General features: G+C 43.1%; 2 protein-coding genes across 2 annotated transcripts; one reads left to right on the forward strand and one right to left on the reverse strand.

The window, feature by feature from the left end:
- Positions 1–380: 380 nt before the first annotated feature.
- ankrd40 (ankyrin repeat domain 40) lies at positions 381–6,633 on the reverse strand. The gene is made up of 5 exons (XM_068718870.1): positions 6,105–6,633; positions 5,101–5,249; positions 4,232–4,870; positions 3,375–3,556; positions 381–3,125 (listed from the first exon to the last, which is right to left on the reverse strand). Exons 1-5 carry the CDS (start codon positions 6,236–6,238, stop codon positions 2,982–2,984), a joined length of 1,248 nt encoding a protein of 415 aa, XP_068574971.1. The 5' UTR covers positions 6,239–6,633; the 3' UTR covers positions 381–2,981.
- A 1,556-nt stretch (positions 6,634–8,189) lies between these two features.
- On the forward strand, positions 8,190–14,269 carry luc7l3 (LUC7-like 3 pre-mRNA splicing factor). The gene is made up of 11 exons (XM_068718518.1): positions 8,190–8,414; positions 8,918–8,987; positions 9,409–9,448; positions 9,538–9,682; positions 9,787–9,861; positions 10,144–10,248; positions 10,394–10,555; positions 10,812–11,191; positions 11,334–11,524; positions 11,654–11,877; positions 13,619–14,269. Exons 1-10 carry the CDS (start codon positions 8,316–8,318, stop codon positions 11,842–11,844), a joined length of 1,458 nt encoding a protein of 485 aa, XP_068574619.1. The 5' UTR covers positions 8,190–8,315; the 3' UTR covers positions 11,845–11,877; positions 13,619–14,269.
- The last annotated feature ends 1,652 nt before the right edge of the window (positions 14,270–15,921 follow it).

Raw genomic sequence — 15,921 nt, forward strand, 5'->3', positions numbered from 1 at the left:
GAAACATGGACCAGTATTTAAGCAGCAAGTGTTAAAATATGTTTTATATTCAATTAAATCCAAGCAAAAAAAAAAAAGGCTATCCTCTTATTATGAATTCAATACCTATGTGGCTGATCCAATGCCAATATGTGCTCTTGTGCGCCCTCTACTGGCTGTTGGTTGAAACATCTCAATGAATTATTGGGGCGTTTACCTCAACATCCAGCACAGACACACACATGCAGGTACAAACAAAGGAAGACCAAACATGTAACTGGTCCCTTCATTTATAGTGAGCATTAAGATGGATACTCAAACTCATTACATCAAAGCTACTTCAATTAGTCAGATGGACATAATGTGACTTTAGAAGACGAGGTCAGAGAGAAAGAGGGGAGTAATTCACCATGCTTTATCAAAGAACAGATACAGGTCTCCAGAAGGAAAGAACTCAAACAGTGATCCTTTCTACAAGTGCACAGGAAGCACTGTATATAAAAATATCAGACTCTGAATGCATAGGTTAAGTCAAACTGTATTCTGCATTTTCTAGAACAATAAGCAACTCAACAAATACAATGTTAGTTATCTGCTTTCCACATAATCAAAAGGAGATCCTATAAAACAAAAAAAAAAACGTTTCAAACATACTGCTGTCACTCACCCAGGACACCATAAGGCCAGGGGGATGTTGTCTCCACACATAGTCCCAAACTCCTGCTTTCAACATGTGGCACAACTTCACTCAATAAAGCGTTGGACATAGCCGGGAACAGAAAATAAGCACTCTTGGTAGTCCTTTCTTCTCCCAGCAAAACCTTCTGGAAACCTACTCGCCCGCCCCCCCCTCCACCACATTGCACTTTGCTTCAACAACAGCATCCCAGGACGTTTCATCCCAGAGCTGAACTTTGTCTTGCTCTACGTTAATTAAGACTTTTTTGACACAAACACAACAGGCCTACCTGGTTAAATGAAATAATAGAAAATATATCTGAAAAACATACAAATGCAGTAAGAGCGTCAGGTGTACATTTCGACAGTAAACAGTCACCACCGGGTAAGGAGCTTTTTGATTGTGGGAGATGTGTGGTGGATGTCTACTGCCCTGCTGACAATAAACGAGCCCCAGCATTGAGAATTTTAAAAAAGGAACACAAAGTGTTGATGAAAGCAGCATAAACCCTACGACACAACACGGCTGTGCCTCTTGACCTGTTAAAACTCTTAATGTACAGTACAAGAATGTGTGTCAGTGTAGTCCTCTCGTCAGTCTCCATTGAAGTCCAATAGCAACACTTCTGATTAAGCAACCGAAAAGAAGAATTTACACAGAAAATGGCTTAAATAAAAAAAAAAAAAACTATATTAGCACAAGACTGGCCTTGATCACCAAACTGAGGCCATGTGTGGATATTTTAAAGAAATGTAGTCACCGCATAGACAACCTTAGTTTAAATAGACACAAATAATAATTAGAAATAGTCATCAATAAGGATTTCCGTTAGTGCTGGAAGAACAAGGAAGCACTCAATCACAAAACCAAGCGTCACATACACAGACCATCATGCCATTTGCTAAATCTTATTTCTTTCCTCTTCACGTCACGAATCTAACAAGGCTGCGTTCTCCTCTGAAGTGAAGCAGTGATAGTTTATTCTGCAGTTAGTATCTTTGCTGGCTAGATTAGTTTTTGGTTTTGATTCTAATCACAGTTGAAACAGAATGACAGCAACTGAAATTAACACACACACACACACACACACACACACACACACACACACACACACACACACACACACACACACACACACACACACACACACACACACACACACACACACACACACACACACGCATTACCGGGACTCAAAGCCTCGCTACTCTAAAGCGCGTTGGTCTCGCTCCGTTAGTAGGAATCCATATAAACCAAACATTACAAAATAAATACTTCACAGTTGACAGTTTTAAGTATTCTGCTGACTGAACCTATAGTAGCACAACCTGCAAACAGAAGTGCGGATGCACTGTAGAAGAAAAAAAAAAAAAAAAAAAATGAGTTGCTGCACATTTATCTCGAAGATAGAAATTGTTGTCCGACATGAAAAGACGGAAAAAAGGACAATTCAAACAAAACGAATTATTTTGTTTCCACAGTGACTGAATGATTTAAAGATGTAGGGAAAGCAGTACTGCTACTGAAATGTGTCCATCCTTGTGTGGATACAGATTAAAGCAGACTGTATTTATAGAAGTACTATTAGTCCAAAGACACCTTCATCTCACCTGGTGAGAGATTACCTCCACCTTAGAATTAGTATGTGACTCCCTCTGCAGGAAAGACACAAAGGTTTATGCCTACAGCAAGTATGAGAGTGTGTATGCCGGCTAGAACATCTGAGAACACTCTACACGCCAATCTCCTAGAAATTCAAGTTTGCTGTGTGCGAGTCCAACTTGTCCCACTCCGAGGACCGACGATGAACTTATTGGCGAGAGTTATGGAAATCCTTCCTGTCGTCCTCTGCTCTTTGTCTCATCAGGACCAGGTCTTTTCCCCTGCGACCACAGTCCACAGTCTGTACAGGGACGTGTCCCAATAAGGCTGTTACAGAATCCCATTCAAGTCTGGTCCATAAGGAAGACAAGCCAATGCCTCCCTCTGTTGTCCCACTGGAGCCTTGGCACAAAGTGCAGTGGGAGGAGAGAAAGAAATAAAGAGAGGAGAAAAGGGGCCCAAATACTTTCGCACATAATCAAGGACACCATGCATCAGTAATCGCTTACAACTGGTTGGGTACACTAAAGCGGCAGGAGGTGCCAGAGGAGGACAATAGCTACTGAACTTGAAATAACAAATCCCAGTTAGGAAATTGGCGAAACACCAAAAGCTGGACAAAGCTGTTACAAGGGACCTGGGCGGGCAACTAGTTATGGTTGCTTGAGGGCAGCTACAGAAGCCCATCGTAAGCGGGGAGACCTCCGGCTCTGTGGTAGCTCTAGTAGGTGAGGCGGGAGGCCTTCATGTTGTAGCAGGGTCTGTCTGTTAGGCCCCCAGTCCCAGAGAACAGGGACAGGCCCTCTGCTTTCTCCAACACAACCTCAAGCTCCTGAAAGTCCTGCAGCCGAGCGACGTCCTTGTCCTGGACAGAAAAAAAAAAAGACATTTAAAATCAATAACAGATTCACCTACTGATCATTCATTTTCATGAAGAACCAGTACAGAAAGCCCTTCCGTTTGCTTTTAGGTCATACATGACAATATTACAATGAAGGCATTATAATAATGAGCGAGTGAATTGGATTTTTCTTGCTTTTGCTTAGAATAAAAAGCCCATTTTATTAATTGTACAGCAAGTATAAATGGTTTGCAGCTCATAGGACCACCATACCTTTCTCAACATGGTGTTGGGCAGCTTGCGGATCTTCTCCACGTGCTCGGTGCTGATATCCAACTCCCGGCAACAGACCCGAAGAAGGGAGCGATAGGTGAGCTCCTGGCGGTCCAGCTCCACCTCAATGAAGTCGTTCTCCCGAGCGTTGGGGTTCTGGATACGCACCTTCAGCACCAACTCTGGAGAAAAGGACCAGAGTGACACCTCTTCTTTAACACAGATATTTAATGAGATGATGGACGTAGCCAAAAAGGTGAGAGTCGCTGTGGAAGACAGTTTTTGCTAGTGAGCCTGTGACGGTTCAGTCATCATACCGAGAGAAAGGGGAACGTCCACTAACAACCATTTCTGGTTTGACAAGTTGGCTGCCAGCACACACAAAGAGATTGTTGTCAGGTATGGGGTGACCGTGGTTAAGTGGAGAGCAGGGCCGCCTTTCAATCAGAGGGTCGGCGGTTCGATCCCCGGCCCCTGCTCTACTAGTCTCATGTCAATGTGTCCTTGAGCAAGACACTTAACCCCAAAATGTCTCCCGTAGCTGCATCTACAGTATATAGATAGATACTGAATTGTAAGTCGCTTTGGATAATAGTGTCTGCTAAATGACTGTAATGTAAAATGTAATGTATATGTTCTTCTTTTTAGAAGCTTTTTTACTCTAATGAGCACAAAGCTTGAAGGAGTGTTTGCCTTTCTGTTGTTTTGCCTTTCTGTTCGTGAACAACACATGTGTTAATTACCGTCACTTAGAGGTGCTGGTTGGCGTAGAGCCAGGCTAACAGCTGTTTACCCCATGCCTCAAGTATGAAGCAAAGCTCGTCATCATAATACAATACGAACGACAACTCTCTCACCTTGCACGTTGACAGGGAAGGTGCTGGTGAAGAAGAAAGGCTGGAAGGCCGCCATGGGCCCACCAGCCTGGCCGTAGCTCAGCTGCTGCGGGATGGACTGCTGCCTGCTCATAGTTGGGTTAGCGTTGGCCACCGGGGCCTGGACCTGGCTCCCGCTGCTGCTGGCCAAGCTGGGGCTGGGCGAGGCCAACGGCGGCGAGCACACGGTGCCATTGTGCGCCACCGCGTGCGGGTAGTCGGCATGGTTGACAAGGTGCGGCTCCACCGACAGGTCCATGGGCACCGGGCAGTTAGCGGCAGCGTGGTTGTGGGATGAGGCCGGGCTGGGCGACACGCCGTTTTGCTCAGTCACGGGGATGAAGTCCCCGTGGGCTGGGCTGTGGGCGGTGGGGTTCGGGGGAGATGTGGGGCCGTCGGAGAACAGGCTCTGGGGTTTCTGAGGCTCGTGAGTCGGGGAGAGGGAGGGGGAATCGCTGTGCGTGTCCTCCGCGTCTTCTCCAGAACCATTCTGTGTAAGGTGCCGTGCCAGGATGATCTCTGATTTATCCATCTTGGAATACATGAAGGCCGGGTTAGACAGGTAGTTGGGGATGATTGGCAACTCGGGCTCCTTGACTTCAGGCACTTCCTCTACTTCGACTGCAGTAATAATGTGCATAAAAAAAAAAACAACAGAGGATTATTTCCTTAAAAACAAGCTTCAATTGAAAACCCAGACAGCTTTTGTTTCTGTCAAAACCATGAACAGCTGTACCCTCAACACCTGAAGTTATAATCTCTACATCAACAGATAAATCACACGCAAGTAACAACGAGTGACTTCTGTAATGATGTGACAGAAACAAGTGGGTAAGACACGAGTAGCCTACCTCCTAAAAGCCGTTTGATCTCCGGTTTGGATGTGAGTTGCGAGGCCAACTCATCCTTAGCCGTGAGGATTTCTTTGTCTGCTCCATAACTGAGTAAGTAGGACACTATGTGCTTGTGGTTCCTCTTGCATGCCCAGTGCAGGCATGTCCTGGTGAGATTATTGGAGAGGAGACAAAAGTTTAGAGAACCAAAACATCCATACGCTGATAAAAATGACTTTAAAAAAAAAAATATATATATATATATATATATATACACACACACACACACACACACACACACACACACACACACACACACACACACACACACATATATATAAGACGGCGACAGTCTAAACTGGAGATCAGATATATATTCATATTCATCTAGTTCCACCTATCATCACACAGGCTGTGTATTGAACTAGGCAGTCAGGACCTAAACAGAGGAGAATCACAATGTTGTAAAATCATTTCATCTATGCCCTGAAAGAATTGTACTGCATATGGAAGATAGTTTGGACCTAATGTCCTAATACGTAATCCTGGCAAGCTGTTTGTTTACAGTGTGTTATTTAATCAAATCAGAGGCAGTGAGAACAAGCTTAGCAGGTTTCCGACGGGAGCCGTGATGAGCCATTTCATATCGTTTAACTTCACAGAGACTGCTGATTTAGGACGACTACAATAATGGCACTTTGTATTTCAAACCGCCCTAGAATACTAGGTAGTAGAGCATGTAATACTGTTTGAATAGACGAGTTCAAAAAGTTGCATGTCCAGCTAACTAAGCCGTGCTCTGCCTAATAAGATAACACTGCTTATATGTAATCCCTGTAACAACGCGCTTGGATATACTTAACTTTTCAATAAGCGTAAAAAAAAAACTTGATTAATAACAGATCTGTACACCAAACCAACACTTGTTCCTGATTATTGACTTGCTTGAATGTAGCACCACTGTGTTTATTCTCTTAAACATAACGTGGTGAACACGTCGTGTACTCGTCCACAACACTCACCAGCCGTTTATTTCGTTCTGTGAGTTTACATTTACTCCACTCTCCACCAATGTCCGCACTTCGTCGATGTCCCCGATGGCAGACGCCTCTCTCAGCCGCTCCTGTAATTCTTTATCCAACGAAGTGGTGGACATTTTGACACAGGCAACTAGCGCCGCGAGATCATAGGATACACAAGAGTCGGTCGGATTAAGTTGTCAAGTGCAAATCGGCCGACAATTCTTCCCACCGATGGCACACACGTCCACTAAAGAGACACTTGCCAGCTAGCATTAGCTACCCGGCTAACCGTACCTACTGGCTTAGCTTAGCGAGGTGCTAGCAGTCTTTGGTGCTAGCTTGTGGCAGCAAATCGCTTCGGCTAATGCGACTTCGTGTTGGATCTTTGGCGTTTGAACTGCAGGTTCCGCCCTTTCGCCATTTATCTCAGTTGTTTGAATGTCGTTATAGTGCCACTGACAACACTCAATCAATGTATCAGTGGTATCAGAGCTCCGTCATTGGGCTGCAGAAAACATCACCGCCTTCATCGGGGGACATCTTTAGATGTAACAACAGTGGGCACACATGTTTGTTCCCCTCTGAATACTTTCAGTTATCTGACACTTAACTTCATGTAAAAAATACATATATGTATGTATATGTGACATTATCCAGTCCCCAGTCTTCGTCGCTGAGTAAATAAACCGGAGAAATAAAAGGTGACATCACTGTCAATACACACTTGTTATCGGTAACCATGCAACCAGTGGGTAACAACATTTGCCCCTCCGGAACACATAAAATATGTTTTTCTCAATACTGAATGTACGTAAAGGACACGGAATGTGATACATATCTGTATTATTACCATGGAAGAATGTGGAGTACTCTCTAGTTTTTTGATAGTTTCAATTGCTTGAGTTTTTCAGTTTATTTTGAAAGTAATCACCGGAAGTGGTAGTTTGTTGGTCGCACTGGTTTCCAAAAAGGAACACTTGACACTGTTAAAACTGTAGAACAGTTAAGTGTTGCCACTTAACTTTATGTACAAAATATGTGACGTTATCTATTCCCCAGTCTTCGTCACTGAGTAAATAAACCTGAGAAATAGAAGGTGAAATTACTGTCAATACCAAACACATGTTATCAGTAACCAGTGGGTAATAACAACATGTTTCCCTCCAGACCACATCAAATATGTTTTTCTCAATGCTGAATGTACGTAAAGGACATAGGACATTTCTGTTTATTTTGAAAGTAATCACCGGAAGTGGTAGTTTGTTTGTAGCACTGGTCTCCAGAAAGGAAAATGATACACTGATAAAACTGGACAACAGTTAATTGACTATAATCTGTATTATGCCCACTGAGGAATGTAATGTTTAGTGGGTAATTGTGACGACTATTGAACAATTCATAACTTTTATTTTAGTTAATTTTCTGAATGTTTCAGTTTGGTTAGTTTATTTTTAAACTGGCCACCCTAAAGCGTTAACTACCCTCTTGTGGTCACAATGCGGGACTGCAACACATATAGCAATAGAGAAATATTATTATTATTATTATTATTATATTAATACTTCTGGTAAATACTTTTAAAATACAGACAACAAACGGACACAATCAGATCAAGTGACAAGTGACCGATGGGCTCGTCAAGCTAGCACTAGTGCTGTTCCACACTGTGACCACTGGAGGGCGTTACCGCCATCAAAGCTTTAGCTACAAGGCGGTTTTAGAGTATTAGAAGATCGACTGCCCTCTAGTGGACACAGTGTGGAACTGCAAGATATTATTTCGTCAAGTTAGCTTTAATGCAGCCATAACGGTATACCACCACTTCCTGTGAACACTTTCAAAATACAGCAATTTGGTCATTTCGTAAAATCGGTGCCTTTTTAATTTTGCATGTACTAATACGTGAAAGAAACAGGTTTGAGTAAAATAATTTAAGTCACCGAAATTATATAACTACTCTGGTCCACACTCTGGACCACACTCCAATACAGTAGGTGGCGGAAATGCACTTTTCACTGGACGCCATCCGCCATAAAACTTAAAAGAAGAAGAAAAAGAAGAACGGAGATGACGTGACTCTCGTTAAACGGCTCTATATGGGTAGAACCATAAACGGGCGGCGTTGTTACAGCATCTGCCATTTTGATTAGAAGTAACTACTTCAGCAGATATCATAGTACTTTAAATTAAGACTACATTCTTGGAGGCAAAATGCTTTCAGCAGCCCAGTTACTCGATGAGTTAATGGGCCGAGATAGAAATTTGGCCCCAGACGAGAAGCGATGCAACGTGCGATGGGACGACGAGACCGTAAGTTAGCATTCTAGCTAACGTTAGCCTAGCCAATTCGATAAGCTATCAAACAGTTAAGCTAGCAAATATGTATTTTTATAGTATGTGGGAGTTGGTTCAACTAAGTTATCTGTCAATTGTCCAGATCTCAATGATAACGCACGAAATTGATTGCGGTAGCTAGCAGAGTGTCATCTAGGCACGCGCGCTAGTACAATTAGCATTAGTGTTAGCTAATGCTAATAGCATTTTATTGGCTTACAATGCGGCTTGAAGCGTTGTGGATTTCATTGGGGTTACCCTGTTAGCGTTAGCTTTGAGTAAGAGTTAATGTTCAACTAATCACTGATAACGTGAGACACATGTAAGAACGAGTTAGTGTTAAATCCACTTAAGCATTGACTTGTGAGGCTGATTTGTTCCCCTTTAGCATAGAAATGCTCTGGCCTGAACTGTAATAACTGTGTCGTTAGGAGAGCGTCTGCAGTAACGTTGGTATTGTGTTCTTCCCTCTCTTACAGAAGGTATGTCGGTACTACCTGTGTGGCTTCTGCCCAGCTGAGCTATTCACAAACACCCGCTCTGACTTAGGTAAGTTAAGAACATGCAGATATACATGTTTTAAAGGAGTACTTAAACCTTAAAATTACCCTTTGTTTGTGTGTGTGTGTGTGTGTGTGTGTGTGTGTGTGTGTGTGTGTGTGTGTGTGTGTGTGTAAAAAGCGAGCCTACTCGTCACGCAATAATTTGAATACTGAGTTTTTCTGGCATGACTCCGTGGTTCATTGAGAAAACTGAGGAGGAAGGTTTAACAATAGCAAAACTACAACAAAATACACGTTTCCAAACTCACACAACTGGAACAATTTCAACTTGCAAACATACATTTTCGGCAAAATCTTACCATTTTAAAACTGTCATTTTGAGCGTGAAGTATTCCTTTTTAATACAGCAATAGTTTAAAAGTCTTCCATATTACAAGATAATGACCTTTTTTGCGATTCTTTTCCAGGCCCTTGTGAGAAAATCCACGATGAAAATCTTAGAATAACGTAAGTTCTGCTCGTGCTTCCTAACATAACCTGTGTGTGCACTGTGGTATTTCCACAGAATAACCTGCTTCTGTCCCCACCGTGTCCAGGTATGAGAAAAGCTCTCGGTTCATGAAGGAGGGCTATGAGCGGGACTTCCTGCGCTACCTGCAGTCGCTCCTGGCGGAGGTGGAGCGGCGGATTCGCAGAGGCCACGCCCGGCTGGCACTTTCCCAGGCACAGCAGAACGCAGGGGTTTGTGCACTTTGATTATCACTTCATTGTGGCTTTTTGTCATCCGACAGCGACGAGGCCTGTGTGTTTTACCTGAGAGACATGGTATTTATTTCTTCCTTCAGGGTCCTGGTCCATCAGGAAAGAATGAGGAGAAGGGCCAGGTTCTAACAGAGAAGATTGAAGACCTAGTTTTACAGGTTTGTAAAGAATATGATCAAATAAGTGACCGATGTTTTTAGAATTAACTAGCCATAGTAATTTGTGAAGGAACCAGGATGCACTGTAAGGTATCTGTCGTATAACCTTTCCTAGATTTATTAAAGATAGATTTACCAACATGGAATACATCATCTCTTGTCTTAATGAAAACCTTGTTTTGAAATGATCTCATAATTGATGCCTCAGAAATGTACTCGTCAGTGTTACGGCACTGGGTTGTGTTCAGTGGCTCACTCGTCTGTGTTTTCGCTCTTGCTCAGATTGAGGAGCTGGGGTCGGAGGGCAGAGTGGAGGAGGCCCAGGGAATGATGAAGCTGGTGGAGCAGCTGAAGGAGGAGAGGGAGCTGCTCAGCTCCACCCCCTCGGTGAGTCCGTCAACTCCACAGACGCTGCTCAGGATTATAAGAACCGCACGTCCTCAGGATCAAACCTGTGCTTCTAGGCTGAACTATATTGCTTATTGGATGGTTTTATGATATAATGTTTGTACCTTTTTTTTTTTTCCACCAGACCATCGAGAGCTTTGCAGCCCAGGAGAAACAGATGGAGGTGTGTGAGGTGTGTGGGGCTTTTCTCATTGTGGGTGACGCACAGTCCCGAGTGGATGACCACCTGATGGGCAAGCAGCACATGGGCTACGCCAAGATCAAGTCCACCGTGGAGGAGCTCAAGGTAACGGGAAATATAAAGATGATTCCATGCAGCAGAAGCTATTGGGTCCATGTTGCACTTGAAGAATAGCATAAACGCTCAAATGTCACATATGTGAGTCATGGGTTTATCAAAGCCACGATGTGTTGTACGGTGAAAGTGAAGGATTTCTGGGAGGTTATTCCACTTCAACTATTTTTTGGTTGTGCTTCTGGTTTAAAATGTACTGATCAACTCTTCATAATTCATTCGGGGCCTCTCGCTTATTTACCGTCAGGAGAAACTACGTCGTCGCTCAGAGGAACCCCAAGGTGAAAGCCCAGCGCTCAAGAAGGACAGAGAAGACCGTGAGCGTGAAAGGGAGGAAAGGGAGAAAAAGCGGAAAGAGGAGGAAGAGAAGGAGAAGGAGCGCGAGAAGGAGCGCGAAAAGGAGAAGGAGCGCGAGAAGGAGCGTGAACGGGAGAGAGACAGAGACAGAGAGCGGGATCGAGACCGAGATAGAGATAGAGACCGGGAGAGGGACCGGAGGACTCGCCGAAGCACCTCCAACAGCCGCCACTCCAGTCGAGCATCCGACCGGAAAAGGAGCCGATCCCGAGATCGCCGGCGGTCCAGGAGCAGAGACAAGGACAGGGAACGGGAACGCAAACGCAGCAGGTATGGGCGCCTCCCTGTACCACATTAACCGACATGTTCCTGGTGGTCTAATAACGGCAACGTGATTAAATGAGTTTTATTTATTTTTTAAATCCGTTTTAATTGTTTCCGTAATAACTTATTTCCCTTCCTGTTTTTATAGGAGCCGAGACAGAGACCGGGAGAGGAGGCGCAGCCGCGAGCGCCTCGACAGAAAGCGTCGCTCCCGCAGTCGTGACCGGAGGAGGTCGCGGAGCTCGGAGCGCAAATCTCACCGCCATCGCAGCCGCAGCAAGGACAAGGACCGGGAGGAGAAGAGAGACCGGGACAGAGAGCGGTCATCGAAAGACAAAGGTGAGGACATAGTTCTTTATTATTACATGTAAAATGACTTTCCTGGCCTCGGGTGTGTGTGCGCAGATTTCAAATGGACAGCTCACATGCTGTTGTACAAAAACGTAATTATATACAATGTTTTCCCAGACCGTAAGGTGCCGGAGGAGAGGAGCAGCTCTAAGAAAGACAAGCACTCTGACGGCGATGCAGCTGCCATCAAGGCTTCATCAGAAGCGGAACTGATGGAGACGGAGGCGGCTGCCTCTGCCTCCGCCTCCCCTCGGCTTAACGGCCAACAAGAGCTCCTCCATTCTGAAGGTGACACTCAGTCCAATTAAAACTGATCTGATAGGACCTCAGATCAGGCTCAGGTAAGTGAGTCCTCCTCCTCGCTCCCCCCTGGCTCTCAACCCAACCCCTCCACCCTCCCAAGCCCCCCATCTCCCCTCCCCCCCTCCCTGTTTACGTTCAGTTCAATGCCTATGATTTTGTCTTATGTACTATGTGCATATATCTTTATCCTGTTTTTGAATAGTGCATCATAAGTATGCACTGAAGATGAAGGACTAGGCCCGATGAGTGAGAAGAAGGTAGAAAAGAATCACACAAACCCAAGAGGGAAAGGCCAGTGTAGCCCTGAGCAAACAGGCCCGGAGGTACCCCTCGCTTTCTATCGGCTTTTCATACTTCTAGATGTACGTCTTTGTGGACAAGATGGCAGAAAAAATATTAACCAGTCCAATCCTAAAGTCCTGCCTGTATTGACCTGTTTGTTTTTCTTTTGTTTATTTTTACTTTCAAGTAGGAAAATGATTTGCTGAGAAATTGCACTCACTATAGGAAGAAACTTCAGCCACTGTGTGTTTACATGTTGATGTGTTTATATACACATATATGTGTATATACACATATATATATATATATATATATATATATATATATATATATATATATATATATATATATATATATATATATATATATATATATATATATAGATGTATATGAGATGTCTCCTGCTATATGTAAACACACAGACATACTTTCAGCTCTAGTCAAAGGAGTATGTGGAAAAACAAGCCTTTTTTTTTGTTTTTGTTTTGTTTTGCCGTAACCATAACTCGAATGCCATGGGTTTGTTGTCCAGCTTACTGTGCCTGATGATGCCATGCAGTGTGTGTTTGGGGGGTGTCATAGCAACGGGGGCCTTACGTAACTAACTAACTGGAGGGTAGGGTTTATCAAATGAATTGCAGCTGACTTCCATACCTCACACAGCGTTGGTGTTGTGAGCGAGACCACATGAGAAAAGGGCAAATTAAAAATCATGGATACTCTGACTGTCAAACTGTGCAGGTACTCACCCCAGGTACTCCTTTCTCTACCCACATCCATTTCTGAATGCTGTTGCCTGTCAGAAAAAAAAAAAAAACAACAACAATTCTGTACTTCTCCACAACATGAACATGGAAGCTTGAATGTGTATATCTTTTTTATTATTGTGGTTCTTTTGTTTTTAGATTCGATAACTTAAATAACAAAATATGTTTTGGGGGAAAAAAAAAGGTCATTTTCTAGAAATGTCACAGTGACGCATTTTGAAATGCTTTGATGCACAGACGGCCTGCTTGATGTACTTATGCAAAATGCTAAAGTTGTCACTTAAGTGTAGATTTTCCCCATAAGTGTTCAGGACTTAAGTTTTGTTTTCATGTCATTGAATCTGCTTAAAAATATGACAGGTGCACTTTAGCATTGGCGTAAGGAATCTCAAACAGGTTTGTCACTGTTGTTAAAACATCAGGGTCTAAAGTGCTGATCAAAACCTTTTTTAGATGGATTCATCAAAATACTGCAGATAAAGAAACTGACAAATATCTAGTTATTCTGGCCAAATTACATTTGTGCATTATTCCGATTATTCTGATTAGTCTTTATGTTTATGATCTACTCTTTCCTCTGTGGCTAAATTGAGGGCGTATATTTCACCAGTAGTCTCTGTGTAGATGCGATGATTGTTGCTCCAGTAGCAGCAGTTGTTGCTCGTTGCTACAAGTACTTGTTGTGGGACCTTTGCTGACATTGCATTTTGTGAACATTTCTGCTCCACAGGGGAAGCTGGGATATCTGGTGGAGTGAAGAAGTGGAAGAGCGCGGCCGACCTCGTCCTGATTCTGACACTTCGCTGCTTAAAAACAAGGTGAACCACAAATGTGTAGTGGCTTATTTAAAACCATACGACCGTACATGTGAAAACGAGGAGGGGGGGGGGGGGGGGGGACACATTGATCTTCATTGTTCCATCACCTGTCTATCTTTGGGCTGGATGAGGGTAGTTGTGGTTCATCTGATGTATTACTCGGTCTAGATGTCAACCAGGCATCACTTTGAATACCAAACTTAGAGAAGTTCATTCTGGGTTTTTGTGTTATTTTGAAAATCTTTACACATCCTCCTTGTTTGTTGACATTTAGTGAAAATGAAATAAAAAGAAAAAAACAGTGCTTGTGGTTTTGTTTTGGTTTGTCAGGTTCCACTTCACTCCCTGACCTTTTTTTTTTTTTTTAAGTCCGTTGAAAGCGTATGTACGATGTTAGTCTCTTTTCTCCTCACGTAGAGCTCACATTGACTGCTCTTGTCCCCTTACTGTAAAATATACTGATTTCATTTTTTGATCAAAAGTTTTCAAAGACTTGACGATTCGTTTAATTTTGCTCTGCTTTTAATGTCCATGCTGTCTCGATGAATAAACAGTTGATATTTGTCAATGGTGTAGTGTTTTTCTTTTCCCCTCCATTGGGACCGTCTACTGGAACAAAAATGTCACTGCATGTTCTGTCCACAGTCAGTGAGGGACTGGTTGAGCAACCAGCAGACTTCAGTACTGTTTGAACTTCCTCCTGTACTTTGGTCTGTCCATATAACGCTCCTGTATTGTGCAATAGTTCTCCTACCAAAGTCAAATAACACTAAACGATGTTACCAGGAAAACGTTAAGAGGCAGAGCTAGACGTCTGCAAGTGAAATGCAGAAAGTCTTCTCCACTCAGTAATCACCATAACCCATTAAAACTGCTCAGCTTGTGATTTAGGCAAACATTGCAGCTACTGATGTGCAGCATAACAGACCTTCACATGGTTCTAGTGGTAGAGGGACGCATCTTTAGTACTGGTGTTTAAGAGAGAAGCAATTGCTTTCTAGACGAAGCGTAATGATCAGCATACTATTGGTTTGAGGAAAAAAAAAAAACCTGCAGTAAGCCTTCAAGTTGTACTCGATATACAACCACACAGTCATTTGGGGTTTTGTCGATCAATTTTTGAAGCGCCTGTTAAGTTTGAGATGTGCATTTAATGAGATGATTTTTATGCTATCGAGTAAAAAAAAAAAAAAAAAAAAAAAAGCAGCAGTATTTTTCCAGACAGAGACCTGTTTATGAGCTACAAAAGCGCCCCTGTAGAGTCTATTGATCCTGCTGAACTGGTAGGTCTGTGGATATCCACTAAGTTCACCCCTCCAGCTCCTTTCTTATTCCTGTCCTCTTGTAATTGAGTGAGAGAGAGAGCGCTGCAGAAGTGTCCTGTTTCTGGCAACCTAGTAAGCAAGACATAAGCGCACATGGTGAAGTGTATTCTGGCTGAAAGCCACCTGCCTTGATTACATTTTCATTAATCAGCAATTGCAGAGCTTCTTGCTCATTAATGCTCGACACCTAAGAGTGATGTCTTGCCGTAAAAGTCAAAAGGATGCCAAATGAGCTTCAAAACGGGTCTATTTCCAAATATGTATCATTTTTTTAACCTCGACATACTTGGGGATCTAAAAATGGTAATGTGGCAAATCATGTCCCGGCAGAAATAAACAGTATTATCTTGTGCCAGTGGACTGTCGGGTAAATTACGTTCGGCTCTTCATCTCACAAAACTAAGTTGTTTCTCACCCGGACGGTGCATTCCCCGACACCGCCCACATACCAGGCCTGATGTGTCTCTTCTTTACTGACCTTTCCAAACCAGGTACCTGTGGAGAAAGCAGTAGGAGCTTGTTAGGGTTCTTCATCTGAGTGTAATTAATAGCTACTGTAATTCACAACCCTAATTCTGCAGATTCACCACTGACTGGAATAGACTTCATAACTCTGTGTTATGAGAGGACGAGATGGTGTGACAGATCAATAAGCAATCAATCTACAGCAACACATCTCTAATCTCAAGCAATAAAGGACGTGAGATTGTATTAAAGGTGTTCTAAACTATAGTTTGTTTCTATTGTTACGTGACCACTTTACAGTAGTAGCAGATTGAGTTTAATAAACCAATACTGACTCAGACATGTTCAAAGTTTCTTCTCAGGTTAAGAGTGTGATTATGGAGTTTAAGATTATAATTGCATGATTTGGACTCTTCATTTTTGTT

This window comes from Cebidichthys violaceus, unplaced genomic scaffold (assembly GCF_023349555.1).
Source record: "Cebidichthys violaceus isolate CVI_PGR_0920_01 unplaced genomic scaffold, fCebVio1.0.p SCAF_23, whole genome shotgun sequence".
NCBI lineage: Eukaryota > Metazoa > Chordata > Actinopteri > Perciformes > Stichaeidae > Cebidichthys > Cebidichthys violaceus.

Coding starts and splice junctions, on each gene's coding strand:
- ankrd40 (XM_068718870.1), bottom strand. CDS start 6,238: ATGTCCACCACTTCGTTGGATAAAGAATTACAGGAGCGGCTGAGAGAG. Junction 3,557..4,231: donor CTTCCCTGTCAACGTGCAAG/GTGAGAGAGTTG, acceptor CCTTTTCTCCAG/AGTTGGTGCTGAAGGTGCGT. Junction 3,126..3,374: donor CCAACACCATGTTGAGAAAG/GTATGGTGGTCC, acceptor TTTTCTGTCCAG/GACAAGGACGTCGCTCGGCT.
- luc7l3 (XM_068718518.1), top strand. CDS start 8,316: ATGCTTTCAGCAGCCCAGTTACTCGATGAGTTAATGGGCCGAGATAGA. Junction 8,415..8,917: donor TGCGATGGGACGACGAGACC/GTAAGTTAGCAT, acceptor CCTCTCTTACAG/AAGGTATGTCGGTACTACCT. Junction 9,449..9,537: donor GATGAAAATCTTAGAATAAC/GTAAGTTCTGCT, acceptor CACCGTGTCCAG/GTATGAGAAAAGCTCTCGGT.